Source organism: Amaranthus tricolor, chromosome 13, assembly GCF_026212465.1.
Source record: "Amaranthus tricolor cultivar Red isolate AtriRed21 chromosome 13, ASM2621246v1, whole genome shotgun sequence".
Classification (NCBI taxonomy): domain Eukaryota; kingdom Viridiplantae; phylum Streptophyta; class Magnoliopsida; order Caryophyllales; family Amaranthaceae; genus Amaranthus; species Amaranthus tricolor.
Window position 1 is genome coordinate 6346748 of NC_080059.1, and position 23648 is coordinate 6370395.

Genomic DNA, 23648 nt, shown 5'->3' on the forward strand with positions numbered 1-23648 from the left:
TTATATCATCACCAAACTTTGATGTTTTAATTAAAAGATTATAAAAAAAAAGGAAGAATTTATTGGAGATTATCTCAATATTAATAAATAAGAGTAGAACAAGATTAAAAAGAAGCAAAACACCATATATTATTATTATTATTATTATTATAACATTAGTCATTATTCCTTTCTAACAATGCTCTAACCTTCTAAGAATACATGGATAAGAAAAAGAAAAGGAAAGGGAAGGGAAGATGAATGAATTCTCCTTTGAAATTACATGAAAGATTCATTTTTCACAAAATGTAACGAATATTCTTCGTCTTATTCCCTCCCCTCTGTCTCCCTCCCTCCTTATTCCTATCCTTCATTTTTCCTCCATTTCCTTCAATCGAAACAAAGCATAAAAGTCTAATTACAAATTTATGAGGTCGACTTATTCCTTCCATTAAGTTTCCAGCTTCCTTGTAAACATAAAACAACAGGGAAGTTAAAAGCCAACAAAAGTACCCATCCTGAACCTACAATGTCATACAACAGACTCAACTATAATTATGTACACTACACCAATCAACACAACTTCAACACATTATATAACAACTGCCACAACATATGCAAGACACTTTGAACTGTGCCATTAATCGGAATGCTCATGTAATTCCTTCTTCAAACATCTATCTTGGCTACTTAGTTGTCTCTTTGGAGTAGATTTGACAAGCTGTAAACGAGACATCACATATGCCAATAGTTCTTCTCGATGAGAGAACGTGAAGTCCAGATGAGCATATTCATATTCATTGTATGAAACCTCCACTCCAGCTTCTTTCATCAACTTATAATATTTTCTTACCATCGATGGACGTATGATCTTGTCCTTCCGACCTGCAACCAGATCTACAGGAATATCAATAAGATTAAAATATTCCCCCAGATCCAGTGGCTCCGGAGAGTCGTAAACCTGCAGGTTAGCTTCTGGATTTCCATAATCAAACATCCTAAACTTGCCGGATCGTTTCATCTGTGCCAAATGAAGAGCAACATAGAATGACACTCCAGGCATGTCATTCATGTTGTAGTGGGGTAAACCGAGGACCCCAACCCAGTTAGAACTGTCTCCTCCAACAACATAACTCATCAGAGTTTGAACCAGGCCACCCACAGCAGGGTAGTTATTGAAGTCACGTGCCAACTTATTCAGCAGCATACGAAAAAATCGAGTAGGGATATAGAAAGCAGGCACAAATTTAACCAGGATGGGGGCCAAAGCAATGAATATATGCTCAACTAAGGTGAAAGCAAGGTTTGAATCATCATGGAAACCTGCAGGTGATAGTAATATCAGCCTTGACAGTCTATGAGCGTTCTGCTCTATGCGACGTGTGATGACATACATAAGAATGCCAGCTCCTCCTAAGCTGTGGCAAATTGCACAAAGATTATATGGCTGCTGATCACTGTTTTCTTCATCAAAGTCGGGGTAACGTAACTTCAATTCAAATGTTTTCACTTCATGAATTTTCTCTATCATAGCAGGTATGTCCTTAGTGCCATGTTCATTAATGGAGTACCGCCAATACCTATTATCAAATATTCAGAGTCAAGACTTTTCAGCTATTGAACTGAAATTGCAGTGATGCGTTACGCACTAATAAGTGCACCCTTCATCCCACCTCTATCCTTGCCCTCAAAAAAGAAATGTTAAATCACTTCAATAGATTGAGTTACATACAAGTAGAGGGCCAGGCACTTTCAGCCTCGCAACAGCCCAACTCCTCCCAATTTATAATTTTGTTCTACTAAATTTTCATTGAAATAAGCATGTTAGATTGAGTAAAATATCTTATAATTCAATTACTTATTTTTGTCAATTATAATTAGACTATTGACGATTATAATCTATAGTAATGTATCATAGTTCAAACACAAAATAATAATAATAATAATAATAAAGCCCATTTTAAGGTCCGCAAAGACCCTTTTTATAGCCTGTTTCATTTTTACAAATGAAGAGCATGTATAAAGCCCGGCCCATTTAAAGCTCGCGTATTTAAGGGTCAGATTAGGGCCCCAAGCCCATTGCACAACTCTATGTACAAGTTATAATGTCCTTGGTGTCATATAGTAATAAGGTTTACCAAAGTCAGAAGAACTCACTGTCTTGACGAAATGTTCTTGTCAACATGTTCCCTAGAAACCAATCCCCGGAAATTCCCAAGAAAAACATCATAGCCTGTAAAAGAACAAATATGTTACACAACATAAAATCGCATATAAGCATAGGAAGGAAAATTAATTAAAATTAGCAAACCTTGATCAAAAGCTGCAAAAGCAGGAGAGCCCACAACTCCATTGGACACCCAACTACAACAAAACAAAATTTGTTACTAAAAAGAAGTTACAGGGAACAAAAAACATGTTTTATGGTAAATCCAGGGGACGAATCAAACAAATACTAGTATTTTTACAGCCAAAAGAGTAATGGAAACTATAAGGCAAAAGGAGTGGCCTGTATAATAGATTTGAAACGAAATTCAAAGGGTTTAAGGTATCATTTTTATTATATTTTGGATATTTAAACTCAAAACTACTATGCCAATACACCTTCAAAAAACATATATATATATATATATATATATATATATATATATATGTATATATATATATATATATGTATATATATATATATATATATATATATGATCATTGAAATTGATTTTCTTAGTTGTAGTCTTGTAGATTAGCATTAGATGAGCCAAATAAGGAAAACTTTTTGCGATCTCTCACGTTGATCATGTTGGATTTAAGGCTTTGGTATAGTTGAAAACGCAAACAATACAACTTTACCCAAGACAATTTTTACAACTCAAGAAACAGTGAAGTCAGAAGGGACAGCACATCTCTTTTCTTTATGAAACCATTCCTCAAGTCTGGGCTTTATTTGATTCGTTTTTTGCATTCGGTTTTCAACATGTATGAAAGCAGAAACGCAGAGAAACAACAAAAAGTAGTTCCAAATTTTGTATTCAATTTTTAAAAACATATGTATGACTAATTTTAAGTTCAATAAACTGCTATTTCTTATGTCCTTCAAAAATTGAAACCATTTACATCCACAGTGATACCAGATGGGTAGTACATACTATGCTGTTGAATCAGCACCTCTTCCGAATTTTTGTAGTCAAATTTTAAAAACACGTGTATGACTAATTTCAAGTTCAATGAACCACTATTTCTTCTTATGTCTATCTAAAATTAAAACCATCCACAGTGATACCAGATGGACAGCAATTACTTTTGAGCTTCACAATAGTTTTACAATTGTTATGTTTGAACACAAAGCTCTAACGAATCAATATATCACTTTATCAAGTAAATCAACCATTTAGTTTGAACCGTACATCTGATGATCAGATCCAAACATCTGAAATACACATATCCAATCTTTCTCAGAATATTTCAGATCAAGAAGTTGTTGATCAAGATTGTCTTATAACAAGAATTTCAGCTTCAATTTAAACACCCCTATATATAGGAACTCCCTTTTACATGTTCATCAATGACATAGTTAGATATATTCAAGAGCACAGGCATGATATACTCGTAAACTGAATAGTCAATAAAGAAAAAATAGGTACTTATTAAAAAAAATTTGGTTCAATAAAATTAACTAAGATAAACAATATTGGATCTTTACGAATAAGTTCACTTCAGCACATATGAGTTCACCTCAAGAAAAATAAATTCAAATAAAAAAACAAGTTCAGTTTAGTAAAAGCAAGTCAATTTGGGGAAACAAGTTTAGGCAAAATTAGTGAAGACAATAAAATCTACAGTGGTGTTCAGCATCATTGCAGTTTCACTGATTTTTCTTTTAGTTTCAAAAAATCAAAACGACATTTAATCAGTAAAACAATTTATGAAACAAGTTTTGCTTGATTATGACAAAACATGAGCGGGAAAACAAAAACTTTTGTTTGTGGTTCTGCCATTTTGTTGTCTTTTTTTGCTAGATTATCTTAACGTAATGAAACAAGAAATACTCTTTGCCTCGTATCTTATATATCAACATATTGCAGCATGTAATCAAACTATCAAAGTGCATTTCTACTTCACTGTAAACAAACTTGAATTAACATCCAAATTTTGGAAGGAAACATTTTTTGTACTGTGAAACGATGTGATAACTAAATAAGGGGAAAAGATAGCTCACCCCATAGATGAATCAAAGACTCCATGCTGCAAATAAACTGCCTTCCTTGAATTATGTCTGTATATAATAGATTGTAATCATCAGAATGGTGGCATTCAGACATTACATTTACTGATCTCTCCCAGCACCTGAAACCCCCAGAAAAGGAATGGGGATATGAAAAGGAAAAATTGAGGAAGCTAGCACTGTTAAACTGTACCTTGGGATTCTTTCCATAAGAAGAATATACCCATCCTCTGTAACCACATGGATAGCTTCATACGGATACCTAAAGTGGGCATGGAAGCATGAATACAAACATTATCAAGGGATGTAAAAAATAATAGGTAAGGCTAGACAGAAAAAATAGCTTTAAACCTTTCACAAAATGTCAATAAAACATCACATATGGTGAACCATAAACAAACACTAGGAAAATATCAGTCACTCTTACCCAAGTTCTGTGATGACATCTTGACAAGTTCTTGCATCAGTATTAAGGGGGTGAAATGATATTTTCCTCTCAGTAGGAGCCGAATCATCTTCTCCAAGTATAGATGTAGGAACATTTTCATCCGACTCGTGAACATGAACACTACTACTCCATTGAGGAAAAACCCATCCAGAAAGTATTCTGAAAGCCTCTGACGGAGAAAGTATAAAATGTGCTGCCTTGTGAACAGCATCAAAAGCAGCTTCTATGCAAATTTCAGTGGCTAGATGAAGATCCTGGAAATAACCATGCAAAATGAGGAAACTTCCGCAAAAGCATCATTAAGCAACTTCAAGTTTAGAAAAGCTTCAACATTGTTGAACCTAGCTAAAGCAAATGAACAGCAGAGACCTCAATAACTCCTCTTCTGCGATCAGTAGCACGGTGAACAAAATGATCCCTCAGGCTCGGCAACTTTCTAGGCGAAGGAATAGAAGAAGCACGCGGGGAATTTGAGGACCAACTTCCTCTTGAAAATAGAAGACGAAAGAACCAAATAGGCAAACCAAACAAGAGCTTGAAGGGGAATAATATCCATGAAAGTAAGTACCCAATTAATGTTTGATGCTTATCATACTCCCTCACACTGCTTGCCCAAGAAACACGTGAACTTTGAGATCCAGGCGATGCAGGAGAAGAGTAACCATCATCCTCTTCCCCAGAAGAGAACTCCACACTTGAGCCATCAGAGTCCACAGATAGATCATGAATCAACTGGTTGAAAGAAGAAACACCACTGTCATTATGAAGAGAGGTCAAAAGTCAATAACATCATACAAACAAAAGGTTAAATAGTAAGAAAAAAGCAGAATTCTCACATATTCATGAAGAAATCAATGTAATTTACCAGAATTTCAAGACAAAGACAACTCAAAAAGTAAGAAAAGGCAGAATCCTCAATAAGGATTAAGGAACAATACAAGACTAAGAGATCTGAATATTTGATTGATCATGGAAAAGCATGCACTTTTTTTTTGATGAATTACAATTAACAGGGGTATATCTTCCATAAGAATATAAGTTCAACCTTCCTTAATCAAACCACACATTAACCCAACCAAACAGTTAATTAAAAGGAAAATACAGGAAACCTGAAACATATCAAACCAGTTCAAGATCTTCAAAAATGTCTTAATTTTTATTTGTTGCCTCCATTCATGCGACCAATGACCCACCTTACTTCATATTAGAATCTCATTCCTTAAAAAAAGAAGATACACAAGAGTACCAAAACTTACATAGACAATGATTTTGCTTGTAGATTTTAGTTATGCACCTAGCTTAAGGACTTATACTAGAACCTTATTCTAAAAATAACCATAAAGTAAGGCTCTGTGTCACCTATAGCCACTTCCTAAAATCCTTCTCATGTTGAGATGAACAAGCAAACATTCATCAGTACATCAAAACCCAGTGGAATCACTTAACAATTGGGTTCAACAATAAGACAAAAGGAATGGAGACAGTGACTGTCTTGCAATAAATGAATTTCAAACAACTACAGGGTTTCTTCTTCTACTTCAATTGCATATCTTGTGTTTTTCTTTTAGTATCTTTCAAAGTTCTTAAAAGCTCTAACATGAGGTCACAAACTATACTGTCTATAATTTATCACCCTCTTTTTTTAAATTAATAATTTATCACTCTTTTTTCCCCCAAGTTAAATGACATTATAATTACTGTTGCCGAAGGAATCCAAAAAAGGGACTAGTGGTACTCAAAATAGAAAACCAAGAGACAAAGAAAACTAAATTTGCTAAACCTACACATTAGTGTAACTCTTGAAAGTCTATACTATGTCTGTTCAACATGGCCAAGGCCAGTTGATAACTCTTGACACATCCCAGCAGAATCCGGTTACAGTGCCTTGCTTTTCACTTCAACCAGGGTGGAATCTTACCGGGTCAAGTAAAGTGAATGCTATTTTTCCTTTTATCTATGGATAAATCGCTCTCCACTAGCACGCTTTTTTCCACTTCATTGAGACATCAAATACAGGACCCAACCATGAGACCAAATGAGTTAATGAATTCCAACTTGCTCAAAATGTCTACAAAATGTTTTCTAAAAGATCCTAAAAGTCTTTTATCACTGCTCACAATTACATAACACTTATGCTCAAACATGATTTGTACTGGACTCTATTCTAGTATACACTATCAAAAGAAAACTAATAAACTTACAGAAAAATTTAAATCAATGCAACAAATGATAACTACATAAGCTCAAATCCAATTTACAGATGAAATCTATGTGCCAAATCATACCACCATACTGCAACAAGACTGCATCTTTTTAGCATATAATGAATTTTCTACACTCTAGTAAACCATCAAGGTTAATTCAAAAATATTTCAAGCCAACTACTCCATACCAAAACAATGATTAATTATTAGCAAAAACATGAGGAGGAAGTGCAATTATCGGAAAATACACACCCACAAAGTAAACAATTGTCTGAAATAGTAATTAAAAATTCCGAATACTTACTTTCCCATCCACCGTGGAAGTCGAGGTCCACGAAAAGTAGGTCTCAGTTCCCAGCCTTGAATACCTTCCAAAATAGAAGCCTTTCCAGGCAAAAAAGTCAGCAGAAGAGCTGAGATGCCATTTATCAATCTAACAATGTTGTTCAAGGACTCATAGGTAATAGTCTTCACTGACCTGCAGATAATTGATCAGATTAGCAGAATGCAATAAAATGTCGAGAAAAATTAAATCAGAGAAGCCCACTCTCAAAAACTAGTGAAAAAGTAGTGTGTATGGGATACTTGGCCCACAAATTATTTTTACCTCTATTGAAGTTACAATACTCAATAGTCATGCAGGAAATTTCTGCTCTCCCTCACCGATTCACCTCTGCGTCAGAGAGGCATCGGAAGACACTTCCTTCAAATTGTCTCTTGAAAAATTTGGTATTAACAACCGAACAAAAGGTGCCAAAAAAAAAGGAAGTGAACCCAAAGAGCTAACATATTCCCTTACTTATCAAGATATCCACATCAAAGAACTTTGGAACAAAATGAATGTAAACCTTGGATCAAACTACACAGGAAAATGACTTTCGATTACTAAGAACATAACCTTTACCCGATGTATTACTCCTTGAAAACTATTTAAACCCTTGAACCAGAATTACAACTAGATCAAATTTAGCAGGAGAAAAGATTCTTAAGTTTAAAGAATTGAATTATGGAATTGCCAAGATTGTATTTACCAGTAGCTTGAACATGATGTTTTAGTTCCAGACTACAAGAGACTGAAAAATAGATTGAAAACAAAAAAACACGAGAGAAAAACCATTTGTGATAATTTAAAAAAATGGGAAACTTATACTCAAGGGATAGCAAGACATAATCTTCTGACTTGTTACTCATAATGCTAGTATATGCTGTTTGGCACATATTATATGGTTGTATTAAGTTAGCTGTCTGTTACGGAAAACCATTTCAACTTAGTGGACTTACTACTCAAACTAGAACGAAAATGATTTTAGAAGTTAAACATTATAAATTTGTAAGTTGGATTATTCATCAGCTGTTTACATGTAAATGTGCAGGGCTACTGGTGCAAACATAGCCAAACTATTCTTCATGATACTTGATTAAGCTGGTTAATCCTAAGACAATACACAAATTCCACAGCTTATCAAGTTGTTCAACAGCTCAATAAGCATCATAAAGCTGTTAAGTGTACGGTGATGAATCACAACTAAAGTAAAATAGCAGGCAATCTAGAGCCTAAACCTGTCTTAGAAGGCACTAAATACTGGCATACTTTTTTGAAAGATCAAGACGACACAACGTACACTACGAATGTGTGCAACACTAATCAACCCTAAATTAAAGTATAGTAGGCACATCCCAGAGTGCAGCAGATAACCTAATATAACCTTAATGAGAACTCAAAAAAATTATCGTCGTCAATCAGTTGAACTACCAATCAAAAACCAGAACGAATGCATCAAACAACTCCTCAATGAAATAACAAAATTCATCTGTCTATACTACAAGCAAATTATACTCCATTAATTCACCGCCTCTTTTCCTGGAAAAAAAAAATAAACCCATTCCATACAGGCCTTCTAAAGAAATTCTGGCAACGTTTAAATTGTCGACTGTTGGATAATAATGTCTACTATGTGTAAGGATTTAAATATGTTCTCAAAGCGAGGAAAACAACAATTGGCATGAGGATTGCAATTCGCGAAAATCTTCAATGGCAACAGCACAAACTCTAAAAAGATCCTCACTAAATCTCTACAAACAAGGAGTATAGCTAGTTCTCCATCCATTACAAGTTCGCACATTATTAATTATTAATTCCATATAAATATTATCACGACAAACTAATATATCTAGCCCAACAAATAAGCATCGTGTTGAATATTTAGCATTTACTACTTCATGATTACCAGAAACCGAAATTCAATTAAATTAATTAAATTTCGGAAAATGGAGGAAAAAAATGTCAAAATTCAATCAATATCAAAAAAAAATTGATTCCTCAAACATCCACAAGAGAACGAAATGCAAACACACACGCACTCAAAACAACAAAAGTCGAATTACAATTAAGATCATAACTTTTTCTCAAAACCAATAGCATACTAAATTGAAATTACAATCAATAAAGCCTACAATAATTGGAACGAAGAAAAAAGTGAATTGCACAAAACAAAACCACGATCATGAATAAGAAAATCAACATACTCTTTTGTAATTGCAATGGCATTATCAACAACTCGCTGCATCATCTGCCAAGAAATCAGAACAAAAAATCGCCAAAAAAAAAGGGAGAGGCGAGAAATAGGAATAAAAGTTAGGAATCCAGAAAGAAAAATCCAAAATCTGGAGATTCTTGCAGGTATTTCGAAATAAAGAGAGAAAATAGGGGGGTTTAGGTAAAGTTGAGAAAGGACGAGAAGGCGGTAAAAGAGGGGGGAAATGTGAGAAATAGCAGCGGCGATTCTAAGCGTACAATGTGTATGACTACACAAACAAATGGACATTGAGTGAAAAATGAAAATTAATTTAGCAACTACACACGTCTCCTAATGAGTAGTATTTTACTCGTGGGTCGGCAGTACACGTGGACATGTTTTGTTGCCGTGTCCTCTTTCTTGCGGGTAGAGGTGTTAAAATAGATTAGACGATTCAATATTTACTCGATTTTTGAACTGAATTCGACTTAATTTGACTTTAAAATTATCTGAAAATCAATATAAACACAAGTCATATTTTTAAACCAACCCAAAATACTTGACTATGAATTAAGTTGTTTACCTAAATAAACAATTCTATATGCAGCAATTAACACCTCTTTTTAAATTATAATCATTTATTCACTCATTCATTCATCCACGAATAATTCATCCCTCCCTCCCATTTTTAGGCTATTTTTGTGATAGGCCACATTTTAGTAAAATGATCTTAAATAAAGAGTTTGTATGTTGATAATTATATTAATAATTAGGATATTAAATTCATATATAAGAATCTCACAAGACTTTTGTGCTTACTTTTTGCTTCTATGCAACTAGCCTATCGGCCTTGTGTAACTTACTCCCTCTACTTCATATTTCCATTTATTGATTTGCAGCATTTGAAAATGATGTAATATTTATATTTGGTATATATAAAGTGATATTAAAAATATGGACAAATTAAGAAAGTCAATTAATTTATATTTAAGGTTAAAAGAGATTTGTAAGAACTATTTATAAAAGAAGAAATATAGAGTGATTTATAAAAAATAGCTTTAAGTTTTCGTGTTTTAAAACTATAGTGTTAAAGTTTATTTTTTATGAATTACAACCACCAAATTACCAAACTCGACGATATTAACGTCACCTAGTTGGGTTTCAGTGATATGATCAACTAACTAATTCTTATTAATCTGACCTAATCAAGTTAACCCTAATTAACCCTAACATCTAAATCGGAATTAACTCTGACTAATTCTAATTAACCCTTCCCAACGGACCACCACCACAGTTCCCCTCCCCTGCAACCCCCTCGCCTCGGCCTCTCTACCTCCAAGCGTCGACCCATCCAAATTTCCCAATTTCATTTATTATATTGAATTTGTTGTTTTTAATGTAACAAAACTTAAAAGTTGTAGTTTGCTTTTATTTCTTTGTTATTAATATTTATTGTCATGATTAATTAATTAGGGAGTAGATTAGCATCTAGAGTAGAGAAATTTATCCCAATTTGATCATGAACTGAAATGGCTATGAATTTGTCAATGAAATGTAAATTAATAATTCAAATTGGGCGAATAAACCCTAAATTAAACTGACTTAAATCTATTCGATATAACATTTGTTTGAGATTGCAATCAAATATTTCTTCTTAGTTCTTTCCAAAGTGGAGTGCTATTATTCAACATTCAACAGCAAATCTGCAAATTTGCAGAGTGGACAGAAGAGCTAAGAGTGGAATCAAACAGAGTAAATTTAATCGACGTATGTTATAATTCATAATAAGCAAAGCTGTTAGAGGTGAAAGATGTGTATGTCAAAACGAGATGACATCTGTTGTGCTTCTTCTGTTGTTTCTCTCTCAAAGACAGTTGTTTAATACTCCTCCCTATTCAGCTTATGTGTGTCATTTCTTTTTATGGTCAAGTCATCTTAATTGTTCAATTTCTATTTTGATATGGGTTTTTGACTTTTATGCCTTTAGTAGCTTTATCCTATTTTCAATTATACCCTCCATCACCCATACTAATTTTCCTCCCTTACATTAAAAATCCATAATACCACGCTCTTTCCTACCCTTAGTGTCCTACTTTTGACTCTCTTTAAAATCCGTAAAAAGTCAAATGGGACTCTTGAGGTGAATAAGAGGGAGTATCTCGTATTGGGATTATAATTATGTTTTTGCTGCTTTTATTTGTTCTTGCTGCTTCTACATCTTCCTGCTGTTGCTGCTCCACTTCTATTTTTGGCAATATGGTATCACCTTTTTCTCTTTTCTCTGCACAAACTTCTACTTTTATACAGCTCTACAGATTTACCATTTTCATCCCAAGACTTCTTGTGTAATTTCTTCTCACTATTACCATCTTTATATTTTATGTGTTATTAGTTATTTCTTTATGCTTCATTTTAATGCAGGATATACTAGTGTAAGATAGGCCGAATACTATGTATATGTATGTGTGTGATGATGAAGATGAACCAACACGGCTATCATTTTTATGTTATACAATTTAACATTATTAGGATTTGGCCAGAGCTTTGATTCTCCTGCAATTGCTTCAGTTTGGTCTTTTTTCTTGTGTTAGATTAATATATTGCATTAATTTTTTTTGTTCTAAATAAGATGGTTTCAAGTCATCCATTACAAAGAAATACTGTCATTGGGTGAAATTTATTGGAAAGGAAAATTAAGTTGGAGAATTAGGTAAAAAAAAAGGGGAGTATAGGCATGACCGGTTAAGATGGGGAGAGTTAAGTTTTGCGGATGAGATTAAAAGAATGAGAGTGGGACCATTCCTAAAGAAAGAGTGCATAATCCCCGGGATGAATTAAAATAGAAAGCGGTAATAGAGGGAGTAACACTTCATGATTTATAAGCAAGAAAAGTTGGTTTCGTGAAACAAAGAATAACAGAAGCACTCTTATATTGAAAATAGGAAGTGGGTGTGATGAGTAATGTGATTTTATTTTGATGTATACCCTGGTATTGAAAATTGTATTTTTCTTTTAATAATGCCGTCCTAGGTGGGAGCCACGTAATGACAACATTGGGGTTATTGGAATGTTTTACTAGGTGTAGTCAAAACACAATCAACCCAATAGGTGTTAGGGAGATCTCCTTGTAATTTAGACTTATATAGTGGGCTATGGACTTGGATATAATGCTTGGTGGGTAAATCTTCCTACTATCAGATGGTTTTGGGAGGAGTGAACCTCATGAAGTGTGTATACAAGCAAACGCTCTTACTAATGGGTTTGTGGGCCGATCCCACGGGTGCTCCATGGGTGTGTTCACATAATTGAGCCCGCCCATGAGGTGATTATGTGACCAATTATCACGACCTATCACACAAACACAATAGAAATAGAACCTTGCATAGTTATCCCACCTGCGCCTTGTTACCCCATTTTTTCATAATAATATGCAAAGTTCACATAATTATGTAACAATGAAGAATGTATGTGTCTTGTTAGACACAGAGATATCGGAGAATCCAATATATGTTACTGTAACAAGAACTAGTCGCCCCATGTTAGATGTTCTGACACTACTACACATGATACGATGTGTTTTTAGCAATGAGTAGGGATTTAGGATCTGACCAAAACAATTTAACCAAAAACTGCTTTTCACGCTATTCAAGAGCGTTCTAGTGTCAGTTTTGGATCCATCCAACTCGACGCTCAAAGCATGCGACTCATGGGTTGTGCTGTGGTGGAGTGAGCTCTGTAGGAGTGTCAGAATAACATATTCTTTCTGATACTATGAGAAAACGTTTCTAAATTGTTTCATCACCATTTCAGACAATACACTCAATTATTCATTATATGTTACTTAACGCGTCTTCTCTGCACCCAGGACAGTAAAAGGCATAAATCTGAGGTTTGCAGTAACCAATCTAATAATACCAGTGGCGGGTTTTCCGTACAAGATGCATTTCACATGCTTGATGCTGACTTCTTTAGTAAGGAAAAGGTGCTTCTTCATTGGATACAGTCGTTTTTTTGTTGTTTGATATGCTCTATAGCAATAGTCATTATAATGTAAGGTCGAAGTACTAAAAGTAAAGGTGTTTTTCTTTGATATAGATGGTGGATATTGTGAAAGAGGCTTTAGAGTTCAATCTCCCGACTGTAAAAGCCGATCGCCAATTAGTCGCTACTTCTAATGGGGGACTGAAATATCCATCAGTTTTAGTTTTTGATTCTGATTGGGATTCTAAGAAGGTAGAATCTAGGAAGAAAACTTTCACCTTCCCTTCAGTCCGTGACGTTCAAAGGCCTGCCAATGAAGAGGATATTGCCTTTATGAGTGTGAGTTCTCTACACTTTTTTTTTTCTAGCACTATGTTTGGATAAGACTTTTGGAGGGAAAGGAAAAGAGGAAAGGGGAAGGGAGGGAAGCGATCACAAAGGTGGATCAAAAATCGATAAATTCTATGAAGGTGCTGTGTAATTTTTAAAAATTATGATATTTTTCGAACAACTTTGTATCTTTAAATACTTTATTTATACTACGTAATTTTATATTGAGGCCCCAATAGACCCTGTGCGGTCGAACATGTTATACATGCTCAGAACCTCCCTTGAAAGGGTAAGGAAGGGGAGAGAATGATAAGAAAAGTTTCTATTGTTTGTCTAAAAGGGAAAGGAAGGGAGAGGAAGAGGAAACTCATTTTCCTTCCAAATCTTTCCCTTTATGAAGAGATTTTGTCATCAACAAAAACTAAAACTAAGGGAATCCCTTCCTTCCAAATCCCTTCCCTCTAAATTTATCACCAAACAAAGGAAATCGCATCCCTCCCTTTCCTTTTCCTTCCAATTCCTTCTATCCAAACAAAGTGTAGGTAATGTTATCTAATTCATACCAATATGTCATTTCTTCCATTTTGAATCAAATGTTGATTCCGTTTTCCTTTTGTCGGAAATTATTAGCTTCTTGAACTGGGGCATCTCATTAAGGCGAAAAAGATTTCATCTGTTGAGCTTGCTGAAATTTTTCTCAAGAGACTAAAAAGGTATACTATATAACGTTGATACTTTTCCTTTCATGTATGGTAGTAAGGAAAATTGTACCCAATATTAGTGTTTCCGTTGCATCTTTTGAAATAAAACTATTTTTGTTTCTATTTGCGCAAACAACGTTAAATTCAGTTTTTGCTGTCTGTGCTAGGTATAATCCTGTTCTCCAAGCCGTGGTGACGGTCACAGAAGAACTAGCATACCAACAGGCAAAAGAGGCAGATCACCTTCTTTCTAACGGTGTTTATTTAGGTACTTTTATGTTTATATCGAAACTTAAGTAGCTTGTTTTAAGCAAGGTTCAAGCGCTGACTTTTACACAACTGTTGATTGAATTGCAATGATTTCACAATGCTATCAACCGAGCAAACTAGAATTATCGAAGTTAGTATGGCTCATCAAAATCATGTGCACATCTTAATTATATGAGGTTGCGGATGATGTTTGCAACCAAGGGTCAATCGGAAACAACGTCTTTGTTATCACTAACCAGAGTAAGTTTGCTTACATTGACCCCAAACCCGCATACAGGGGCGAATCTATGGCCGTTCAATAGTGTCAATTGACAGCATTCAACTTGTTTATGAAACCATAAACTACAGACATGAATATATGTGCTGATTAAGTTGGTTAAAGCTTTGCTATATGATAGCATTGTTTGGGTTCAAGCCTCATTAAGCACATTTTTTTAAATCTAGAAAGAATACTTGCCCATTTGTGTTTTAATAGACATTATTTGGTTTTGTTATCGACATTGTTTGGTTTTGTTTTAGATCCGCTCCTACCCCCATAGGTGGGATTCCTTTAATGACATTGGGGTTCTGGGGTATGCAACAATATGTTGGCATCAAACAAATGGTCTAATTATATCTTCGCTTGATTATATAGCTCGGTATCCCTATAAAAGAGTGATCCAGTCACAAGTTCGCTATATTGCTTAATTGAGATATCTTTTGTTGCTTGATCAGTGTCTTCGATATACGACTTGCTAGATAATGGGGTGCTAGCAGGAAATTCAAATTTGTTTCTCTTAAAAACGCAGTTTCTGCTCTCTAAGGTTAAAACCTTGTAGGTCCTCTGCACGGAATTCCTTATGGATTGAAAGATATAATTGCGGTACCTCAATATAAGACAACTTGGGGTTCCCAAAGCTTCAAAGATCAAGTACTTGATGTTGAAGCGTGGGTCTATAAAAGGTAACTAAAAACCCCTCGTATACTTGTGTGCTACTTGACTAACTATTATTAAACTATTAAGCATATTGAACAAAAGTTTTTTTTTCGGTTTGGAAGGTTGAAATCTGCAGGGGCAGTTCTTGTTGGAAAGCTTGTAAGTGGATCGCTAGCTTATGATGACATATGGTTTGGCGGCAGGACAAGGAACCCTTGGAACATAGAGGAGTTTTCAACTGGTTCATCTGCTGGGCCTGCTGCTTGCACGTCTGCAGGTTATTCTTCTCCTAGAAACTAATCAAATCGTCATCTACGATTTCTTATGAAAAAGGGTCATATTTGAGGGCCATAGTTATTTTGCGTGCTTCTCGTGATCCATAAACTTTAAATATATGTTTCGGCTTGCTATTTGCTTTTCAAAGGCAGCTATATAATGATTACTTTGTTTTGCGCGTGAAATTCTAAAGAGGTAATATGTTTTGGATAGGCATGGTACCGTTTGCTATCGGATCAGAAACTGCTGGCTCGATGACCTACCCTGCTGCTCGTTGTGGTGTTTCAGCCTTACGCCCAACTTTTGGTATGGTCGGTCGAACTGGTGTGATGAGTATTTCAGAAAGTTTGGTAAGATATTTACTTTCAGGCTACTGCACATGTTCTTTATTATCTAGTAGTATTCACTCGCTCTTTATTTAATGTGTTAGGATATATAATATATTTTGGGGTCTCAACCATTAGCTTAAACTTTTAATTGACTTAGTTTTTTTGACATGGTATCAAAGCCAGCATGACAGGAGGTCACGAGTTCGAATCTCAATTGTCCGTCATTTAAAGTGGAATGTTTAGCGCCATGTATGAGGAGGGCTTGTCCTGCATCCATACTTTTAGCCCAAAGGGCTCTCAAGTGAGGGAGCGTGTTAAAAAGTATATAACATATCTCGGGACCTCAACCATTATCTTATACTTTTGGTTGAGTTGGTTCCTTGACAATGTACTAACAGAATAGTGAAAGTGTGAATAAGGTCTTTTGCATTAGCATTACTTTACAAGGTTACTCTCGGATCAGCAGATATCTCAGAGTTTAATGTAATCTTTAATTAAACAGGATAAGCTTGGCCCGTTTTGCAGAAGTGCAGAAGATTGTGCCATCATTCTGGATAATATTCGAGGCAAGGATCCGGATGACCTATCTTCAAGGGATATGCCCTTTAGTGATGCTTTTGCTGTCGATCTCACAAAACTCACTGTTGGGTATCTTGATGATTCCGAAAAGGAGGTATACTAACTGTTAAATAAACAAATGAGAAACTAAATTATCGATCATCTCATTCAGTCCATTTTTGACACAAAAGGATATTATATTGTGATTTTTTTCATACTTCTCTTCAATTTTTTGTTGTTTCAGGTCGTGAATGTACTGGCGTCTAAGGGTGTTAAAATGATCCCGTTCCAACTTAATTACACGGTCGACTCCGTTCAAGGTATCTTAAATATCACGATGGATGTCGATATGTTGGCGCATTTTGATGAGTGGCAACGCTCTGGACTGGATGGTGCATATGAAGCACAAGATCAATGGCCATTTGAGCTGCGCCGTGCACGAGTCATTACAGCAGTAGATTATTTACAGGTTAGTTGTTTACTATGTATATACAGTGTTATCTTGATGTATATATGATTGAGATACTTTTCCGGGTTTGTTGAGTATTTAACGGTGGATTTGAATCATCCTAATTTCTAAGTACTTAACAGGCACAGAGAGCAAGAGGACGATTAATTCAAGAAGTGCGAGAAAGTTTTACGGTAGATGCATTTATTGGCAACGCAATGGACTGGGAGAAAGTTTGCATGGGAAACCTTGTTGGCATGCCTGTTATGGTTATACCTGTTGGATTTGCTCCAATAGATAACCCATCTTCTAGTGACATTCGTCGGAAAAGAACAATTACGACCGGAATCTATGCCCCTCCTCAGAATGACCACATCGTAAGACCCGAAGTTAATTTGATCAGTATATATATTTGTTGTTGATTGTGGCATTGTTACAATTCACATCCTTTTATGATGATTTTTGCTTAGTTGGTTCTATAATTGGTGTCCCCTTCTTGCAGGCTCTAGCGCTTGCTATGGCTTTTCAGTCGGTTACTAATCATCACAAGCAGCGTCCACCAATTGATGATCTCGGTCCTAATGATTCAATTTCAAATACCCCGGACAATACTTATCCTCCTAGACAGTTGCGAGGTTAAACTTCCAATTGATGATTCGGTTACCAATTATCACAAGTCACAACTCACAAGCAGCCTATTGAGCAAGAGGCCCCGGTGTCAATTTGTTAGCCAAGAATGTAGTTTTTATGATCTTGATTATGTGGCTAGTATCTTGATATGAATTGATTGATGTATAAATGTAAGTCGCCTAAAAAATAACTTTTGTTATTAGTTATTGCGGTTTTTGCAAATTGAACAGCTTCGAATGACCAGCACCGAGCATTGAGTATGCTAGTAGTCATACATGGGCCACTTTTACATAACAATGCAGCTTTGAATGCACCTAATGCAATTAACTAACTTAGTACTTTGTCCAAAACAGACTAAAATAAGCAAATCCTTCAAAACAACCTGAAGAAACCCATGTAGAGAAACTTGTTTTACATTGTACCTAAAAAGAGAGGTGAAATCATACCTAAAATAGAACCAAAAGAAAATGTGTCAAACTCAGCGTTTAGAGAGAGAGCATCTCCAGGACTAGGAGACTAATAATTGCCATAAAACTTGTATGTTATACCAAATTTCATCAAACACAAAGATTTCAGTGAAAAATTTATCTTCATTCAAAACTAAATTTTAAAGGAAACCAAAATACATGGTGTGGGAAGTTCCACATCCATCCTACATGAAAAAATTACTAGGCAAACAATTCTTCTGTTGAATCCTAATTTACATTCCTACAGTTGAATAATGCTCCAAAATGAGGCTCAAACAATCTCTTACAAGTATCAGTTTGTCTTCCGCCCTCTTCTCGCATCGACCAAAGTTTCTAATTTTCACGCCTGGTTCTTCTGCGAGGAGCAGCAGTTTCAGTTTCTTCCTTCTCGTTTTCCTCTTCCTTCTCCTCATTGCTTTCCTTGGTGCTGGAATTCTCTGCAGCAGCAGATTGACTTGCGGGTGTGCTCACAGCAGCCTGTACAAAGTAATCAGAACAAAATTAAGGTACATGGACAACAAGGAATTCCAACCAAATAGTACCAAGTTTATACAGCACTTACTGGTTTCTTCCCGCCAAAAAGAATCTTGAAGAACAGAGTGACAAAAATCACTGCAATGGCGACCAAGACGCCGATAGTGATCTTTGGTTGTGTCTCAGCCTTCTCGATCAATTCCTGACAAAGAAACAAATGGCATGATTCATCTAAACAGAGATGAAATTCAAAAAAAAATAAAAAAATAAAAAAGACAAAACAAAAGGGTGCGACATAAAACCTTTTACTTACATGAATTTTAGATTGGTAGGGTTCCAAAATTGGGATGTCCGCAATTTTGTACAACACATGGAATACCTTCTTCTACAACAGACAAGAAACAATTGAAGTTAAGTTTCAGAATCAAAGTACACCTTCTCATAGATAAAGAAAATATTCTCACCTGAATGCCTGAGATGCCATCTGTTGATTGGGTAGCTTCTTCCTCAGCCTTCTGTTTTTCTTTTTCTGCGTCAAATTTGGGCTTCCATTGGGTCTGTCTGTATGTTTCAGCTGTCTTTTCATCATCAGCTATCAAAATGTTGTCGAACAGGATGCCATCCTGCATGGTCCAAATCTCAATACCAACTGCAGCGATTGGTTCATAGTCTGGAGTCGTCAGCTCGAAGTAGTTGGGGTTGGGAATTTCTTGTGGCTTCCAGATACCCTTGTAGTCTGGATTGTCAATTAGTGGAGCATGCCATTTTCCCTTGTAAGCTGGGTTTCTCTTCATTGGTCTCTTCCACTCACCACAACCAGGTGCTGCTTCACACTTGGGGTTCTCAATCTTTGGTGCCTCCCATTCACCATCCTCTTCATCATCCCAGTCTTCTGGTTTTGTAGCCTCAGGGTCATCAATTTCCTCTGGCTCATCATCCAACCATCCCTCAGGTTTCTCAGCCTCCTCATCTTCAATCTCCATTGGTGCACTCTCATCCCAGTCATCAGGCTTTACTGCATTTGGGTCAGGGATCTTTTCCCTCTCATCCCAGTCCTCAGGCTTCTTGTCCTCTGGGTCTGGAATGGTCTTTGGTGGGATGATAGCTGGTTCAAAGTCATCACCTGAAAGGAGGTTTGCCTTCTTCTTCTCCTCACCGTCAACAAGAATGCGCACCTCATTGTCAGGGGTCAAAATAGCAGTATACACGTGAGACAACTTATCAGATGGAACAGAAGGTGGAAATTTGAGGTGATGTTCAACGTATTCTCCACTCTTAGGGTTCTTGTGCTTCAGAATGAAGTGAACCTTGTTTGTGGATCCACATTTGTCTGGTCCGAACATGATAGAATATGGTGATTCATTATCAAACTCCTTGGGCACCCACCCAGCTTCCTGAGGACGGAGATATTTCAAGTAAGCACCACCACACTCAAGACCATTCTGGAGGCGTGTTTCATATTGGAGAACAATAGTTTTCCCTTTTAATTCCACGGGTTTCTCAAGTTCTTTCACGATAGCATACTTTCTTGCCTTTTCACCGACTAGAAGCCCATAGTCTTCATGCCCCTCGCTTTTTGAATGCTTCCAAACACCTATAAACAGTAATATAATACGTCATACGTACTAGAAAGTAGACATAGATACTGCACCAGACATATAAATGCTCAAGAAGAGGGACGGCATTAATCATCCATCATTAAATACAGAGATGACCTTCACTGCTTCCCATTTCTCAGTGTGTCAATTAAAAATTTTGCTACACATTTTTCTAGCCCTCTTATGTAAACATATTATCAATGTCGTCTAGATAAGCTTGATTAAAATTCTTTTTCTGGAGATGAATTCTAAAATAAAAACCACACATCATCAATGCAATGATCACAAAAATGAAACCACGTAGAAAAGGACACACACTCCTTACAAAAACAAGCACCATAGTCCATACATACACCTGTATAATACACTCTCACTAAGTGAAGCTCACTTGATGATGTAAATCAAGGCAGAGTGTACAGTCCAGTTGAACTCCCAAAAGAAGAGAAATGAAATAAACGTGACTTTAGATACACAGCTGAGCCAACACGTATTTAAAATCCACATGAGGCAAAAACAGATTCTGTTTCAGTAAAGTCTACCCCTATATATATAATAAAAGTTTCTTATCTCCAAGTCCAATAATAATAACTAAACTCCTCTCCCTTTGGCTATTCAAAACGCTGTTGGGAGAAAAAATTCAATCAACTGTGATGTCAACAAATACCAATTCGAGATTATGATCTGCATTACCATAGTCCAAATGACTAAGTATACCCAAATGAAAATGCCAAACATCCATTCAATATCAAACTTTTAAGTATTATCATATGTCACCAACTTTGCAGGTTCGATAGTAGTGAATAATTGAATGACAGTCATAAATTGTTCACATTCAATTACTTGTATATGTGCAATTTGCTAACTATTGTAAGTACCTATTATCATAATTGACGTGTACCCTTCTCTAAAGACAGGTTTTTCCTCCAAAATTATCACATCCTCTTTGCATTTAGCCAATTAAAAATCAATCAAAGTCCATTGGCAACAAAAAATAGCTACTTCAAAGCAATAATAGGTTTAGATACTCTCAGATTCATACATCATGCCAAAGTAAACATCTTTTCAAAACGAATACATTTTAAACAATAACAATTCAAATGAAAAGTTATCAGATCTATGAACGAAACGCCAGATAACACTTGCAATAAAATCCAGCATTCAAAATACATAAAAAAACAAAAAGAAGCAACAATTTCAAAGTCATTATGAGTAGCTAATATCCACTCATCAACAAATCAAACACATCATATTAATATCATATTAATAACAGATGTAGATATGTTCATTTTAATAAAGATTTACCGTTATAATCCTCTTTCTCAGAGACGATCCATCTCCCGTCAAAACTTTCTTCAAACGACTCGTAAAAGATCTGAATTCAACCATTCAACAAACAAAGCCATCAATCAATTAATTAAAAAACCAAATATAGTTCAAATCTTAAGCTCATATTACACATTAAGTTTAAAAAAGACTTACTGGATCAGAAGCGAAGAGCTGAATCGAAAAGCATGCAAGCAGCAAACAACACACAAATTGATGCTTAAAACTTTTACGAATGTCCATCATAATGGAAGAGATAAGCAAGACTTCGGTAAATAATAAGCTAAATTAAAAATCAAATCCCTAAGAATGAAACCTAATTGACGCTTTGAATCGATGGAGAAGTTGCGGACGAAACGCATCTGCTAAGGAACAAGGTTATGAAAGATTTGTTTTAAAGAGAGTGTAACGAGATCTTCCAACCAATGGCAACACTCGCCACGTTAATTCAACCAGTAATTTGTTGCCACGTCAGTTTGGACTACGCTACTTTCTCTCTACCCCTTTGTTTTATTTTGGCAATTTTTGGTTTTTATTTTTTTGCTTTAATTTTCATATTTTAATAAAAAAAAATTCCCCTAATAAGTATGGCACAATGTTTTATCTTGAAATTATTTTTTTTTGTTTTAAATTAGCTTAGGGCAAGAATGTTTTATCTTGAAATGATTTTTTTGGTTATAAATTAGTTATTAGTAGTACAATTTTTTTGTTTTTTTTGCAAAAAATTGTTATTATTTTTTATTGTGCATATGTAAAATCAAAAGTTAATATTGCGATGAACTTATATTTAAATCAATTAAATATCTTTATAAGACATTTTTAAAAAAATATAAAACAATATCGATAGTTAAAATGTACTCCTAGTTTGATTAATTAATGAATAATAGTTTAAATGATTAATAGTACCTTACAAAGTATCAAATAGTATCTTAGCATTAGGCCTGTTCAAAAAAATTTGACCCGTCCGACCTGATTAGTTGACCCGTAACATAAATGACGGGTTAATTTCTAAAAAAATTGCAAATCACGGGTCGGGTACCTGATCCGCATTAATCGGGTCGAGTCACGGGCTGCAATTAAATTTAATCGGAGACCCGTTGAACAACTTTAACAATAAAGCGCATGTGTTTTTAGGGTTCACAAAGTTGTAGTTCACATACTTACTGACTTCATTTTCAATTTTTAAGTATTTCACTTTCATTGTTCAGGGAACCACCATTTTTAATTTCTCATCTATAATTGACAAGCTGAACGACGAGTCTGAAAAATGATTGTCATATTTTATTGAGTTTTGCAACTGAATTCCAGTAGATGTTGTGTCGACATTCCAATAGATACTCAAATTTTCGACTACTTTATTTTACCGAATAATTTTATTCCGGCAGTTAGAACCAACTAAATTTAGTGGGTATAGGGCATCAACAACTGAATTTTTTATTGTTGGAAGAGCCACATTTTCAAAGTTGCTATGCCAATCACCAAGAATCATCGCTAGATAATATTAATCAATATTGGTGACGGGCTTATAATTTTAAATATAAGATCCCCAAATTGATCATAATTATTTAACAAAAAATTCAAAATTTAAAAACCAATCCAATTTTTTTTTAACAATTTACATTTTTAATTTTTTATTTTATTAGTACTCCACTATATTTTGATGGGCTTGAGCACTCCCAAGCCCTAATTTATGTCCATGGATATAAAGCTAGGCCCTACACCAATGTCCATCAATGGCTATAAAGCTATATATACATCATAAATTATTGTGAGAGACGATCTCTTCAAGAAATACATTAGATGTATGAGCTAAATAACCAATTAATACAAAGTAAACAAAAAATGAGAATTACTTTGAAGTCGTCTCTTTGAAAGACGATCCCTCACAAAAATAGTTGTATATACATACAGTAAAGTTCTTTGTAGTTAGGACAGTTCCTAAAGATAAGCCAAATGTGTCGTCGCCCAAAGCCCAACATGC

General features: G+C 35.2%; 3 protein-coding genes across 6 annotated transcripts; 1 reads left to right on the forward strand and 2 right to left on the reverse strand.

Moving 5' to 3' along the window:
- Window positions 1-104: 104 nt before the first annotated feature.
- LOC130797587 (uncharacterized) lies at window positions 105-9688 on the reverse strand. Of its 2 annotated transcripts, none has more exons than XM_057660225.1 (9): window positions 9377-9688; window positions 7155-7328; window positions 5016-5400; window positions 4626-4900; window positions 4392-4460; window positions 4193-4249; window positions 2291-2343; window positions 2137-2212; window positions 105-1559 (listed from the first exon to the last, which is right to left on the reverse strand). In XM_057660225.1, exons 1-9 carry the CDS (start codon window positions 9673-9675, stop codon window positions 620-622), a joined length of 2328 nt encoding a protein of 775 aa, XP_057516208.1. In that variant the 5' UTR covers window positions 9676-9688; the 3' UTR covers window positions 105-619. The 2 variants fall into 2 exon arrangements, with proteins under 2 accessions (XP_057516208.1, XP_057516209.1); XM_057660226.1 differs by lacking the exon at window positions 9377-9688 and adding an exon at window positions 7458-9347.
- A 1065-nt stretch (window positions 9689-10753) lies between these two features.
- LOC130797861 (uncharacterized) lies at window positions 10754-18039 on the forward strand. 3 transcript variants are annotated; one of them, XM_057660649.1, is made up of 12 exons: window positions 10754-11133; window positions 13237-13348; window positions 13462-13686; window positions 14308-14390; window positions 14546-14646; window positions 15467-15590; window positions 15687-15841; window positions 16054-16190; window positions 16672-16842; window positions 16972-17196; window positions 17319-17552; window positions 17678-18039. In XM_057660649.1, the coding sequence occupies exons 2-12, from the start codon at window positions 13316-13318 to the stop codon at window positions 17813-17815; spliced, it is 1626 nt and encodes a 541-aa protein (XP_057516632.1). In that variant the 5' UTR covers window positions 10754-11133; window positions 13237-13315; the 3' UTR covers window positions 17816-18039. The 3 variants fall into 3 exon arrangements, with proteins under 3 accessions (XP_057516632.1, XP_057516631.1, XP_057516633.1); XM_057660648.1 differs by lacking the exon at window positions 10754-11133 and adding an exon at window positions 11519-11625 and having other exon boundaries at window positions 13232-13348; XM_057660650.1 differs by lacking the exons at window positions 10754-11133; window positions 13237-13348; window positions 13462-13686 and adding an exon at window positions 14000-14215.
- Window positions 18040-18289: 250 nt separating this feature from the next.
- Window positions 18290-22096, reverse strand: LOC130797862 (calnexin homolog). Its single transcript, XM_057660651.1, has 6 exons — window positions 21824-22096; window positions 21647-21716; window positions 19211-20340; window positions 19060-19131; window positions 18835-18948; window positions 18290-18749 (listed from the first exon to the last, which is right to left on the reverse strand). Exons 1-6 carry the CDS (start codon window positions 21911-21913, stop codon window positions 18606-18608), a joined length of 1620 nt encoding a protein of 539 aa, XP_057516634.1. The 5' UTR covers window positions 21914-22096; the 3' UTR covers window positions 18290-18605.
- Window positions 22097-23648: the final 1552 nt, after the last annotated feature.

Excerpts from the sequence above, each read along its gene's own strand:
- LOC130797587 (XM_057660225.1), bottom strand. The coding sequence starts at position 9,675 with ATGTCCATTTGTTTGTGTAGTCATACACATTGTACGCTTAGAATCGCC. Across the intron at positions 7,329-9,376 it reads GCCATTGCAATTACAAAAGA|GTCAGTGAAGACTATTACCT; the intron begins GTATGTTGATTT and ends AATTATCTGCAG. Across the intron at positions 4,901-5,015 it reads GCAGAAGAGGAGTTATTGAG|GATCTTCATCTAGCCACTGA; the intron begins GTCTCTGCTGTT and ends GGTTATTTCCAG.
- LOC130797861 (XM_057660648.1), top strand. The coding sequence starts at position 11,545 with ATGTTTTTGCTGCTTTTATTTGTTCTTGCTGCTTCTACATCTTCCTGC. Across the intron at positions 14,391-14,545 it reads TTTCTCAAGAGACTAAAAAG|GTATAATCCTGTTCTCCAAG; the intron begins GTATACTATATA and ends TGTCTGTGCTAG. Across the intron at positions 16,191-16,671 it reads TGAGTATTTCAGAAAGTTTG|GATAAGCTTGGCCCGTTTTG; the intron begins GTAAGATATTTA and ends TTAATTAAACAG.
- LOC130797862 (XM_057660651.1), bottom strand. The coding sequence starts at position 21,913 with ATGATGGACATTCGTAAAAGTTTTAAGCATCAATTTGTGTGTTGTTTG. Across the intron at positions 18,949-19,059 it reads CCTACCAATCTAAAATTCAT|GAATTGATCGAGAAGGCTGA; the intron begins GTAAGTAAAAGG and ends TTTCTTTGTCAG. Across the intron at positions 18,750-18,834 it reads TTTTTGGCGGGAAGAAACCA|GCTGCTGTGAGCACACCCGC; the intron begins GTAAGTGCTGTA and ends TACTTTGTACAG.